We start from the raw sequence: 15114 nt of genomic DNA on the forward strand, positions 1-15114 counted from the left end.
GAACAGCAAAATAGAGACAATGGATTTCAGGAAGGCAGATTTTGGTAAGCTCAGAGAGCTGATAGGTAAGGTCCCATGGGAATCAAGACTGAGGGGAAAAACAACTGAGGAGAGTTGGCAGTTTTTCAAAGGGACACTATTAAGGGCCCAAAAGCAAGCTATTCCACTGGTTAGGAAAGATAGAAAATGTGGCAAAAGACCACCTTGGCTTAACCACGAGATCTTGCATGATCTAAAAAATAAAAAGGAGTCATATAAAAAATGGAAACTAGGACAGATTACAAAGGATGAATATAGGCAAACAACACAGGAATGCAGGGGCAAGATTAGAAAGGCAAAGGCACAAAATGAGCTCAAACTAGCTACAGGAATAAAGGGAAACAAGAAGACTGTTTATCAATACATTAGAAGCAAGAGGAAGACCAAAGACAGGGTAGGCCCACTGCTTAGTGAAGAGGGAGAAATAGTAACAGGAAACTTGGAAATGGCAGAGATGCTTAATGACTTCTTTGTTTCGGTCTTCACCAAGAAGTCTGAAGGAATGCCTAACATAGTGAATGCTAATGGGAAGGGGGTAGGTTTAGCAGATAAAATAAAAAAAGAACAAGTTAAAAATCACTTAGAAAAGTTAGATGCCTGCAAGTCACCAGGGCCTGATGAAATGCATCCTAGAATACTCAAGGAGCTAATAGAGGAGGTATCTGAGCCTCTAGCTATTATCTTTGGAAAATCATGGGAGACGGGAGAGATTCCAGAAGACTGGAAAAGGGCAAATATAGTGCCCATCTATAAAAAGGGAAATAAAAACAACCCAGGAAACTACAGACCAGTTAGTTTAACTTCTGTGCCAGGGAAAATAATGGAGCAAGTAATTAAGGAAATCATTTGCAAACACTTGGAAGGTGGTAAGGTGATAGGGAACAGCCAGCATGGATTTGTAAAGAACAAATCATGTCAAACCAATCTGATAGCTTTCTTTGATAGGATAACGAGCCTTGTGGATAAGGGTGAAGCTGTGGATGTGGTATACCTAGACTTTAGTAAGGCATTTGATACGGTCTCGCATGATAGTCTTATCGATAAACTAGGCAAATACAATTTAGATGGGGCTACTATAAGGTGGGTGCATAACTGGCTGGATAACCGTACTCAGAGAGTTGTTATTAATGGTTCCCAATCCTGCTGGGAAGGCATAACGAGTGGGGTACCGCAGGGGTCTGTTTTGGGACCGGCTCTGTTCAATATCTTCATCAACGACTTAGATATTGGCACAGAAAGTACGCTTATTAAGTTTGCGGATGATACCAAACTGGGAGGGATTGCAACTGCTTTGGAGGACAGGGTCATAATTCAAAATGATCTGGACAAATTGGAGAATTGGTCTGAGTTAAACAGGATGAAGTTTAACAAAGACAAATGCAAAGTGCTCCACTTAGGAAGAAAAAATCAGATTCACACATACAGAATGGGAAGAGACTGTCTAGGAAGGAGTACGGCAGAAAGGGATCTAGGGGTTATAGTGGACCACAAGCTAAATATGAGTCAACAGTGTGATGCTGTTGCCAAAAAAGCAAACATGATTCTGGGATGTATTAACAGGTGTGTTGTGAGCAAGACACGAGAAGTTATTCTTCCGCTCTACTCTGCACTGGTTAGGCCTCAACTGGAGTATTGTGTCCAGTTCTGGGCACCGCATTTCAAGAAAGATGTGGAGAAATTGGAGAGGGTCCAGAGAAGAGCAACAAGAATGATTAAAGGTCTTGAGAACATGACCTATGAAGGAAGGCTGAAAGAATTGGGTTTGTTTAGTTTGGAAAAGAGAAGACTGAGAGGGGACATGATAGCAGTTTTCAGGTATTTAAAAGGGTGTCATAAGGAGGAGGGAGAAAACTTGTTCACCTTAGCCTCTAAGGATAGAACAAGAAGCAATGGGTTTAAACTGCAGCAAGGGAGGTCTAGGTTGGACATTAGGAAAAAGTTCCTAACTGTCAGGGTGGTTAAACACTGGAATAGATTGCCTAGGGAGGTTGTGGAATCTCCATCTCTGGAGATATTTAAGAGTAGGTTAGATAAATGTCTATCAGGGATGGTCTAGACAGTATTTGGTCCTGCCATGCGGGCAGGGGACTGGACTCGATGATCTCTCGAGGTCCCTTCCAGTCCTAGAATCTATGAATCTATGATGTGCTTTTCAAGGACCAGAGGTGATGCTGGTGGGTAGAGAAAAACATTTTCAAGAGTTTTCAGTCACAGCACAGTCTCCATTGGTGGAAGGTACACATTCATAATTGGTCAATTTGGTTAATAGTTTAGGAGTATTCTTGGATTCCTCACTGATGCTAAATTGTTCCATAGAAGCATTCATGAGCAATGCTTTCTATCACCTCCAGTAGGCTAAGAGATTCTGTCCCACCTTGGCAGATGATGGCCTGGCATCATTTATACAAGCCTTAGTTACTTCTCAACTGGAGTACAACAATGTAATATACCTGGGCATAAAACCTTCAACACTCAGGAAACCCCAACTAGTACAGAATGTTACAGTCTCTCTCCTCAGTCACACAGGTTACTGTGAGCACACAAAAGCTGTTCCCTGCTCTCTACACTGATTTCCCATAGAACCATATTCAAGGTCTCAAGTCTTTATCTTCAAGGTGCTCCATGGCATGGGCCCAGGATATCTAAGACTGCCTAAAGCTCTGGGATGAAGACCATGGTTGACAACCACACTGCTCTGGCAGTGGAACTCTCTACAATAAGGGTAAAGCTCATCTGTGCAGGAGACAGAACTTTCTAAGGGGCCAGTCTGAGACCATGGAATGAACTCCCCCAGGAACTAAGGACCATTACAAACCATACCACCTACTGTTACAAGTGCCAGACACATTTCCTTGACATTGCCTTCTCCAACAAACACATAGCAACATCTATATTAAAATTTTTTTGAAAACAGTTCTAAAAAAGCCCTACACTATATATGCTCCTCCCTCTGGGGAGATTATGAGAGAACAAACAACACGTGACAGAGATGTAGTCACACTGTTTAATACACTACTGGAAGGCACTCATATACCACGGCGTAAGGGCCTATGTAGAATAAAACTTAGTGAGGAAAACAAATGACACCTTGGAAAAATACTTCAAAGATTTTCCATTTCAGGGTGGATAAAAACAGATTTAAAAACTCCACAAACGCAGAGTTTTTCATTTAAATAGGTTTATATTTAAAAAGAAAAACGTATGAAAAATTAAATTTGAAATTATGATAACCTATATTAAGGCCTAAACTTACTATAATTTATTGAAATAATATAAATAAAAATATTCAAGCAGTACGTGTTTGCTGCCAAAGTTTTAAAGAAAGTCAACCCACTGGCTAAGCATCTGGAACCAGACTTTGTTGAAGTGCTAAACCAGCTTTTAACAAGAGTAGCCTCTTCTGCAGGTACAAAAAAAATATTTTCTTCCTTTTAGTTTATTTAACTGTTCAATTCAATGACTAGCTCATTCTAAGTTGAGAAACTGATTGGGAGTTGAAAGATCAGGAAAGCTAATTTTCCTCTTCCAAACTATGAAGGTGTAAGGATGAGATCTGCTAGTTCTAAAACCTTGCAAGACACGGTGATCAGAAACAGTACAATCCCTAACCATAGATACTTTGTTTAATAAATCAGTTTTAAATGCAAAACATCTTTTGATAAATTTTTCTTCTGCGTCCAACACATTTAAAGTAGCTTTATTTAACTAATGAACAGCAATTTTAAAATGTTATTGTGCATTTTAATTGATTTCCAATATCCAACCAAAGGCAGCCTGACATCAATCACAAGTAAAAAAATAATAATAAAAAAAAAATCAAAAAAATCTAGTGAATCAAAAATGGTGAATGACATTTCTTAACATAATAAAAACAAAAAAATTAAGAATCTGAATAAATGTATGTTAAGCTATGCAACTGCTTAAATGTGTGTAGATATCGTTTATCCCCATGGTTAGCAAAAAGAAGTACCAAATTTAGTGTAAAAAAACTATATTTTGTTGCAAATCAACATGTTTCAATGATTAACCAACCAATGAGAATCAAACTTTTAGGAAAATAATTAAAAACAGAAATGCAAAACAAGATTAAAATCAATTACTTAAATCAAGGTTTCCTGCTTGCCAGTTTAAATCAATTGATTGATTTGAATCAATCCACCCTGCTCCATTCATTGAGACTACATCAGTCATCTTGCAGAAGTCAGACATGCCTTTAAGGAAATGTATGTAGATGTTAAAAAAAAGTGCGTTCTTGTTGCAGTGTGCAGGGTCGGCTCCAGGCACCAGCTTGCCAAGCAGGTGCTTGGGGCGGCCGCTCCGGAGAGGGGCGGCTGCTCCAGAGAGGGGCGGCACGTCCAGCTATTCGGCGGCAATTCGGCGGACAGTCCCTCACTCCCGCTCGGAGCGAAGGACCTCCCGCCGAATTGCCGCTGCAGATCGCGATGGCGATCGCGGCTTTTTTTTTTTTTTTTTTGGCGCTGCTTGGGGCGGCAAAAACCCTGGAGCCGGCCCTGGCAGTGTTCTGTGTCAACCTTTCGCAGAGTTACAAAATGTCAGCATTCCAGTAGGTGGAGCTATACATTAAGAAAAAACACAGAAGTTATTTCTGAAATAACAAATGTTTTTATTACGCCTGAGTTTGTGTGACCTCTGGCATAATGTTTTGAAATGTGCAAGCTTCCTCTGAAAGAAGTACTATTTCAGTACTTCAGACAGTTTGCTCTGCCTTTTGACAATGGAAAAATCACAGCTGCACTATGTATTTTTACATGCACACTCTGCTTTTGAAAGTGTCAAAATTAAGCAATTTGTTAGTTTTGTATAGTGCCTTTCACAAGCCTCAGAAGGTATGCCTACACTGCAATGTAAGCCCAGGGTTTGTGGGACTCAAGTCAGCCAAACTGTGTTAGGGAACCCTAAGCTTGAGCATTTACATCGTATTTTAACCCTACATTAAGACTTTTCTAACCTGCGCTTGAATTTAGGGCTCTGGCATCCGCATGGCAGTGTGCAGACCCAAATCAAAGTAACCATATTCCAGGCACAAGCATAGGCTTACGTTTTAATGTAGACATATGCTTGAGCCTCAGCTCAACAATTACCCCCTCTTGCATCTACCTTGCAATTGCACTAATTCAGGACTTGAATCCTAGGCTCCCAGGACCGGCTGGAGAGTCTGACCTCATAGAATAAAATCATAGAATATCAGGGTTGGAAGGGACCTCAGGAGGTCATCTAGTCCAACCCCCTGCTCAAAGCAGGACCAATCCCCAGACAGAATTTTGCCCCAGATCCCTAAATGGCCCCCTCAAGGATTGAACTCACGACCCTAGGTTTAGCAGGCCAATGCTCAAACCACTGAGCTATCCCTCTGCCTGTTATCTCTCTAGTCAAGCTAGGACCCAAGATCCAACCCCTATTGCACTGCAGTGTAGATGCAGCCCTGCTTGACTTGGGTCCCAGGAGTCATCCAGAACTATCCCACAATTCCACAGAACAACTTCCTTAGTTCTCTCTATCCCAGCAATCTGCAATTTACTCCACTGAAAACGGAAGCCACTACCACTTGGCGAACAGCAGCAGCTCAGGTCAGCATTAACCCATTCTCTTCTGATCACCAATCTGCAAGCATGCTATCAGAGAGCTGGGAGTGCACAGACCAAAATTGACTGCTCAGCAGGCTGTGTTGGCAGGCTATTCAAACTACCTGTACATGCAGGGTGGGCAGTGAAGATTTCCCACAGTGCATCACAGTCCTAGAGCTAAAGCAGCCACATTTTTGGGGGGGGGAAGGGTCACTAGGGACTCTGGGATATGGTTACTTTGACTCAGGTCTGGACACTTCAGTGTGGACACCAGAACCCTAGGTTGCAGCAGAGGTTAGAAAAGTCTTAACGTAGGGTTAAAATACAATGTTGACGCTCAAGCCAAGAGTTCCCTAACACAGGTCATCTGACTCAAGTCCAACTAACCTTGGACTTACGTTGCAGTGTAGACATACCCAAAGAATTGCAAGGTACATGCTATTATGTATGAATCACTTCAGTTCACTCACTAACAAATTACAACAACCTCTGCACATAGTAGGGTGGCTAGAATAATAATGCTAAAACACTACATAACAATTTAGGGACAGGAAGTGGAGAAGAATACCATCTCTCCTTAAAGAAACAGGAGAATTTATGTAGACAGGCATTAAATTATCCATACTGAAATTCATATATTACATTGAACCATATGCCCTATAATCTTGCAAAAAATGAAATGGAAGCTTAGATGGCTAGAAAATATTAATACGTAAGGTTTTCAGCCTCATTCCACAGTTAGCCTATTCTACAGCACCACCCTCAAGCTGAAGTTCAATAGTGGCTTGGAGGAAAGATTGACAGTTACTGAATCAAACACCGCTTCTTACAGGACCTGGGTTTTTCTTTGAGATTTCCTATCTAAGTACTGTCCAGGTCTGCCCTGCTTAGCTTTCAGGTGTACAAAAATCACCACCCAAAGGGTTATGGTTATAGGAACAATCTGTTCCAAGAAGGTGTTTCACACCCACATATTAGATTCACTTTATATACTTGATTCCTCCACGGAACATGGTCTTTGTGGTTAGACCTTAGGCCTTGGAGTCAGGAGATCTGAGTACTATTTCTGTAGATGTCCTGTGTGACTTGGGAAGTCATTCCACCTCTGTGCCTCAGTTTCCCTACCTGTAACATGGGAATATTATTTCCCTACCTCTCAGAGATGTTGTGAAGATTCAAATATTAATGAAGTATTTGTAGATCCTCAGATGGAAGTCATTATTATGATTTATTGTTACTTGAAAAATTCGTCTGAGTATAGTTGTTCAGTTCAAGGGAAAAATATAGTGGCATACCACCATCAAACTTAACAAATCACCCACAAAACCCCAAACTACCTTCTCTTTGAACAGTGAGTAAACTGTATCTCAAAAGTTTGGATCCTGACAATGTAAGTTACTAAAACAAAATATTTACTTAAAATGGAAGTTTTGATATCACAAAATTATTTTTACCATTTCTACTTTGATCTTTCCCAAGTAATCTAGTCTATTCCTGCCAACAACCTTTAAAACTGGTTAATCACTTACATCCTGTAAAGCAAATATATAGTCCAGATACACCCAAGCTGCTGAAGAGAAATATAATTTATATCTCTGTGCTAGCCTGGCTCCTTAGCCTCAGCGGTGGGGGATTAATCCTGAAAAAGAACAGGTTGTAGTATGTGCACCTGCCCACCTGCTCTACAGAAAGGAGCCCTGATGATGGAAGCTGCCAAGTGATATGTTTGATCAATATATTCCTCATCCCACACTCACTTTGTGGGCTGCACTGGTCCCCAATAACTCATGCAAAGTTGCAGCAGCTTCCTGCCTCAAGGAACCTTTGGATTGGGTTTCTACTGGCAAAAACATTGGCGATTCCTGGACCGCGATTTGTTTTGTTTTTTAGATATACTTCCTGGCAACAGTTTTCTACTGCATTACATCCACCTTAGAGCACTAAAAAGGAGCTTCTACCTAGAATCTTTGTCTCTTGAAATAAATGTGCATGTGTCTAAATAAATACTGAAGCCTGTAACCTTTCAATAATGTACCTATTAAAGAAAACATTCTACCTTTTCAATATTTTTACTGTCACTTTTGTGGTTGCCTGGCATTAGCTTCCTGTCCTAGACTTAGGCCAGGCTCACATAAATATAGATTTTTCAAACAGTCTAAAATGCTAAAAATGGTCATCATGTAGCAAAATTTTAAGTATGGTCTAGTATTTGCTGAGAAATGGGTAGCAAAGTTGTCTATAGACCAGTGTTTCCCAAACTTGGGACACCGCTTGCTTAGGGAAAGCCCCTGGCGGGCTGGGCTGGTTTGTTTACCTGCCGCGTCCGCAGGTCCGGCCGATCAAGGCTTCCACTGGCCGCGGTTCGCTGCTCCAGGCCAATGGGAGCTGCTGGAAGCGGCGCAGGCCGAGGGACGTACTGGCTGCCCCTTCCAGCAGCTCCCATTGGCCTGGAGCAGCAAACCGCAGCCAGCGGGAGCCGCGATCGGCCGGACCTGTGGACGCGGCAGGTAAACAAACCAGCCCAGCCCGATGGGCTTTCCCTAAACAAGCGGCGTCCCAAGTTTGGGAAACACTGCTATAGACTATTGACAGTTGTTATTAAGTGGATTTCTTGATTGATTTGTTCCAATTGAATACAACAAACATACACTACACTGGCATAGTACTCATCTTTACCCGATGCCAGATGGTTTCTTAAGAGCATACTCGTTTTTCCTTTTGAATGATTCAGTCCTCCTGCTCTGTTGATGCAGTTTCTATCCTCTGCCATCTTTTGGGAGTTATTTAACCAACAAGTCTGCAGGGCTTTTGACAAACGCTACTTTCATTTATAAATGTCAGACCAAATCTTCCTCACCAAGCTTATTCAAGTAGTTCTATTGACTTCAATGGAACTTCCCACATGAATCAGGGAAGCAAGATTTGTCCTGTCATTAACTGTATCACAAACATTAAGTGTAATGATGTGCTTATTCTCAGATCCAGAAACTAGCTATACCAAATGTATAGCCGTCCTTCCCCCAACCCCTAGGGAAATGTAAATGCAACAACTATGCACTAATTCAGGATTGATTATAGGAAAATATCATGAACTTCTAATGAAAGGAACATTTTTGCGTAATTTATTTCTCTATAGCTTGACATGACATAATTATCCCTTTAAAAATAAGAATAGCAAAATCAGACTCAAAAAATAAAAAATGTTATACTTCTGTTACCTATGTAAACAAACTTCCTAAGTATTTTTGCTTATTTCTTCCCTGAACTGAAATTTTTTTAAACCCATTTGGATATTTATTCTGTATACCTTCATATTACTTTCTTAACAGAAGAAAAATGGAGAAGAGTAAAAGCCTTTTAAATGTTGATCACTGAGGCAGAAAGAGAAGTGTTCAAAGATTAAACAATTCTGAAGATCAGATTTTGTCTTTCAACACCTCAAGAGAGGGACACAAGCTAAATCCAGTTAAAAAAAAAATCTTTATATCTCATTCAGTTCTAATATTGTTTTCTTCTCACCATTTGTGCAGTTTACTTGCTGCATCTGCCTCATTTTAGACAATAACATTCTTATTTTTAGTGAATTTCACTTTTTTTCTTCTATTAGCATAGTCCTACTGTTTGTGTTCACAATTATGTATGTGAATGTTTAAATCCTCCTCCTTCCACCAAAAAAGAGTGCACTTAATTTTATGAAAAGTATTTGTTAAAAAAATTGGGACCTAAACTAAATTGACAGTGTTCCTTTAACATTCCACAGACAACACAAGTTTTATACTTTACCTCAGTTTCTGACACTAGTGGCTGGTTAGCTCTGGATGGCTGTTTGGTCCTAGGTGCCTTCGGTGGTCTCTTAGTTGGCAGAATACTTTGTTTTGGCAGTATTTTACTAGTTGATACAACTGAATAAGATCTTGTTGGCATTTTCATAAACTTTCTAACACTACTTAGTCCATGCTTGTATTTCACAGTCCTTAGAGTATCAAAATGGTCCCTGAATGGAGGATAAACTTCTCCGATCTGGTAATTCACAATCTTTGCTTCTGACATTTGCCAATTCTTGAGTCGTTCACACAGATTTGTCAAGCAATAGGTAGCAGTTTCAGGAGTGCACAAGTTCAAGACTTTGTTTGGTGCTAGAGTTCTGAATGATGCCCTGACAACATCATTGCTTAGTTTTAACACTGGATGCCTAGGTTTATGAAGGCCTTGGCACTCACATATTTTCATTAAAACATGGGAACATCTATCCAGGAATCCAAGCAGTTTTACTGTCATCGCTTCACTCTGAACTGCATAAAAAAAAAAAAAAATTAAAAGATCAACTCTTGGAAATAAATCACATTATGTTCAGTTGTATTTAAAGAGAAGAGCCTATCAATACTCTTCTTGCATTCTATATAAAAAAAATACTGATGGTTCTGAATACTTTTCCCTCACGTTTGATATTCTTCCTGAATAAGGTCAAAATGCATTTCTTGCCCAGCATCCGCAAAAGACAGGAAAAGATAATGCAATGATTGAAAGTGCCTGCCTATCAGCTAGCATAACAGTTAGATTCTCAAACCCTTACTCACACCAAGTAGCACCTTATAATGGAATAGGCCCCATTAGCTTCGACGCACGGATTAAGATGCTCACATTGACTAGGACATCAAACTATACAGACCTTATAGTCTGAATACTGATCTCTAACATTTACATTAGTTAGTGAACACTTGCTAAAGAAAGGTCACCTACAATACACGCATGTTGCCTGACAATGCCAATTACCATGTCTCACAAACAGCCCAACACAGATACAAGTGTTGTGGTTATTAATCTATCATACAGAATCCCATAAGAAACTGATACCAATTAGGTCAGTAAGGCCTCGATCCTGTAAGTTATTGCAGAAGAGTGCTTGAATTCCACCCCATTGATTTTGACAGGAGTTTGACATTGTCCAGTAACTAGCTAGCACTAACCAAAATAAGATCAGTTATGCTAGAATGAGAGTGAGTGCCTGAAGATTTTGGACCACATCATGTGTGCCAATATGAATGAGCTGCCAGAGTGTTCCAAAGGTGGTAGATTTAACATGCTGCTAACACCTCATGGAGCACATTCCATTTATAAACAGTTACACAACTCTAAATCTTTTCCCCACCTGCTTTTCTTTACTTGGAACATTTGCCTGAAAATACAGGATCTGTTTTCAGGCAAATAACCCTAGTAATAAAAAGCAGAGACAGAAACACAGCAAATGTTATATTATGAAAAAATTGCCTTTTTGGAGAACATTTTTTGAAAAACCTCCTGCATAGAGGCATCTTCAGTGGGTCTTTAGGCTTCTTACTAGGAGAAGGTATGCTTTTCCCTCATAGGGACATAATGCACAATGAAATTAAAACTGCACTTGCTTAGGGTCTTTTTTTTTTTTTTCTTTTTTTTTGGAACGTGCTAAGTTTTTCAAGAATGGGAGCAATCCTAATGAAATATGCAAATTAAAATTACAAGTATACCTAACAAGAACCCAATTCCCAATCATCCAACATGTATTTGAAATAATACTTTAAATTGTCATGTTCTTGTGCATGAAGAATAATGTACAAAAACACACACTGTAACAAGACCTTGATATCCATAAAAAAAACTAGTGCTGTGGAATCCATGTTCTAAACTTCTGAATGGAGCATCTAGGTGCTAACATAATACAAATAATAAGCACTAAGCATTTTCAGAAATTCTTCCACCATTTGTCTATACCACTGCTGTTCTACCAGTACTCGCAATGGTGGGAACGTTAATGTGTTAATGTAGACTGGATGCAGACAGCAGAGGTTAAAATGCACTAGTGTTCTTCCATTACCAGCACTGCTGAAGCTGCAGTGTCCAATTGTGCAAGAATTTCTGAAAATATTCAATGGAGACACAGCCTGTACACCAGTCCTGTAAAAACATATGTGAATTCAATAGGACTACTCCCAACGTTAAACATTTTTGTAGGTATTTGCAGACTTGTGGGATGGGGGGCTTACTCATGTACTGTGGCAGAACAAGAGAATCAGTGGACCAGTTGTGTGTAGTTGAATTGTACTATAGGCAGGATATAATTAGGGGCAGAGACCTATATGAACTGAGTGGGGGAGAGGAAGTTTCGATCATTTCTTAGGTTCTGACTAATGGAAGAAGACACAGTAGGCACCTCCTCCCCAAAGGACAGAGCTCTTTTCTCAAGACAGAGAGACTCAGCGTACATCTACATAAGCACTGCAGCAGAGACGCTTGCTACAGCAACAGAAGGGGTTTTTCTGTCAACAAAGGCAATCCACCTCTCCAAGAAGCAACAGCTAGGTTGATGGAAGAATTCGTCCACTGACCTACTGAATCTACAGTGGGGGTTAGGTTGGCTCTACCACACCATAGAGGACTTAAAATTTTTCACAGCCCTGAGCGACGTAGCTAGGTCGACCTACATTTGAGGTGCAGACAAGGCCTCAGTAATGCAACTTGATTCCTGAGACCCTGTCTATACTGGCAAGTTTCTGCACAGTAAAGCAGCTTTCTGCACTGTAACTCCCGAGGTGTACACACTGCCAAGCCACTTAGTGCGCAAAAACTGCACAGTTGTAGTGCTTTAAAAAAAACAACCACCCCAACAAGAGGTGTAGAGCTTTCTGCGCCGGGGCTACAGCACTGTGGTGCCAGTGTAGACACCATGGTCTATTATAGTGCTGTGATTGGCCTCTGGGAGGTATCGCACAATGCCTGTTCTCGCCTCTCTGGTCATCGATTTGAACTCTACTGTCCTGCCCTCAGGTGACCAACCGTCATCCCCACCCCGTAAATTCCTTTGGAATTTTGAAAGTCCCCTTCCTGTTCGCTCAGTGACGCAGGCAGTGGTCTCAGCGCATCTTTCCAGGTTGCCATGCCTGCTCCACACACCAGGTGATCCCCCGCTTGGAGCAATACCGAGTTGCTGGATCTCATCAGCATTTGGGAAGAGGATACTGTCCAGTCCCAGCTGTAGGAATTATGACACCTATGGACAAATTTCACAATGCATGACAGAAAGGGGCCATGACCGGGACACATTGCAGTGCAGGGTCAAAGTGAAGGAGCTGCGGAACGCCTACCACAAGGCGCAGGAGGCAAACCGCCGCTGCGCCCATGAGCTGCCGGGTCTACAAAGAGCTGTACGCGATACTCGGTGGTGACCCCACCTTCATTGTGAAGACCACTGTGGATACTTTGGTGGCTCACGTGCCAGTTAAGAGTGGAGCAAGCCAGGAGGAGGAAATCTTGTACGAGGATGTGGAAGGGGACCCAGAGGCAGAGGATGACTCGGAGGCCAGAGATGCATGCAGCCAGGAGCTCTTTTCTACCCCAGACAAGGCTAGCCAGTCACAGCTGTTGGATGTTGGCGAAGCGCAAACAGGAGAGGAGGCTCCTCGTAAGTTGATTTGATTTTGGGAATCACTGAAGCGAGGAGTTGGGAGCACGAGGGTTGCAGAAAGCAGGCTTGTCTCCCACCGCATGCCTAGTGTGAGTGGCCGAACAGGTTGTTGATTGACTCTCTCACTTCATGGGAATCTCCCTCAGAGATCTCCAGGAAACTCTTGTGGAAATAATGGGCAATCCACTGCCGCAGGTTCTTCGGCAGAGCTGCTTTGTTTCTTGTCCCATTAACAGTAACTTTCCCACGCCACTGTGCCATCATGGAGGGTGGGGGAGACCATTGCTGCACACAGGTGAGCCGCATAGGGGCCAGGGCGGAAGCCGCAGTCTTGGAGAAGACCCTCCCTTGATTCCCTGCTCACCCTCAACAGTGAGATATCTTCCATAATGATCACATTCTGTGGAAAGTGTGGGGACAGGAATGGGGAGGGGGGGAGCTAGCTCAGTGGTTTGAGCATTGGCCTGCTAAACCCAGGGTTGTGAGTTCAATCCTTGAGGGATCTGGGGCAAAAATCTGTCTGGGGATTGGTGCTGCTTTGAGCAGGCGGTGGACTAGATGACCTCCTGTGGTCCCTTCCAACCCTGATATTCTATGATTATCAGCCCCCCTCCCCCAACAGCCATGTGTACAGCAGGGTCCAGGAAGAGTGATTTACCCTGCCCCTGCACCTACTCACCATTTTGGGAGTCTTGTGGCTCATGTGTGCTTGCCTGACATCAGCCAGTTAGTGACAGGTGTATGAGTACTGGCTGTGTTTTAAATCAGTGAATCAGTGTTCTGTGTGTTGCAAACAATACTGCTTCTGTAAAATCTTGCGTTTAAACTTCACAGAGATGACCATGGGAGCCCAGACTCCCTCTTTGTTATTGGCAGCTGAATGGCTGCGCAGAATTAGAAAGCGGCCAAGGACTAAGGAGGACTTTCTGGGTGATGTTATGATGCACTCCGCCGCCAAGAAACAGGAATTGAAAGAGTAGCAGGACAGCGAGAAGAGGGACTGAAAGGAGAACGCGGCATGCCAGAATGAAGCCACAGAATGGCTCTTAAAGGTTATGGAGCACCAAGCAGACACGCCCAGGCGATACTAGCTCTTCAAACCGAGCAGCTCCGCACCCACCCTCGCCTGCAGCCGCTGTCACAAAACTCTTTCTCATGCACCCCCCAGACACTGCCAACACACTCTTATCAACCTACTGGCTCCAGTCTGTACCCTCTGCATTCCACTCCTCCCCCCTCACAGTCCAGCACTGCGGACTCCCACTACCCACTGCACTCAACACCCATTCCTCTGCAGCTTGGCCCTGCTGAAGTACAGTACCCGCTGCATTGTACTCCAAAGGAGAAGGTTGGATATGATCCCTGGACATACACAAATCTTTAGCTGTCCCAGGACCCCTCCTCCTCCTGGGACCTTCCCTTCCCCCATTCCCCTCACTGCTGTTTTGTTTTGTTTTGTTTGACTCTCTCCTCCGATTGTTGTCTTTTAATAAAAGAATTGTGTTGGTTTGAAAGCAATCTTTATTCTATTAATTGAAAGCAAAATGAGCCATGCAAAGCAACATACAATGATGTTAAACCCACATATTGCATCATGTGCACCAATCACCTCTTAGCATTACAAGCACTGCAATCCCCCGCATAGCAACGAATATTAGTGGCTCAGCTTCAAATTGCTGCCACAAGGCATCCCTGAACCTTATATCCCCACGCTGTGCCCCTCTAATAGCCCTGATATCTGGCTGTTCAAACTCGCCTCCAGGTGCTGCGGTCCAGACCTGAGTGAAGCTTTCACCCTTCCCTTCACAAATGTTATGGAGCGTACAGCATACGGCTATAAGCATAGGAATAGTGTCATCGGCCAGGTCCAGCTTCCCATAGAGGCAGCGCCTGCGGTTCTTTAAATGGCCAAAAGCACACTCAACAGTCATTCTGCACTTGTTGAACCACTCCTTGCTCCTGTCAAGTTACCCCATGTATGGCTTCATAAGCCATGGCATTAAGGGATCTCCCAGGATCACAATGGGCATTTCGATTTCCCCTACGGTGATC

The 15114-nt window shown here is 42.4% G+C and overlaps 1 protein-coding gene across 1 annotated transcript in view; it reads right to left on the reverse strand.

Annotated features, from left to right (window-relative positions):
- The window catches only part of RMND1 (required for meiotic nuclear division 1 homolog), a 41851-nt gene that overhangs the window by 21517 nt on the left and 5220 nt on the right, over window positions 1-15114 (reverse strand). The window contains exon 2 of the mRNA XM_065401174.1: window positions 9408-9916. Coding sequence (XP_065257246.1) covers window positions 9408-9902 — 495 coding nt within the window. The 5' untranslated portion in view covers window positions 9903-9916. The remainder of the gene's footprint in view (window positions 1-9407; window positions 9917-15114) is intronic.

Source organism: Emys orbicularis, chromosome 3 (assembly GCF_028017835.1).
Source record: "Emys orbicularis isolate rEmyOrb1 chromosome 3, rEmyOrb1.hap1, whole genome shotgun sequence".
In the NCBI taxonomy this organism is placed as follows: Eukaryota; Metazoa; Chordata; order Testudines; family Emydidae; genus Emys; species Emys orbicularis.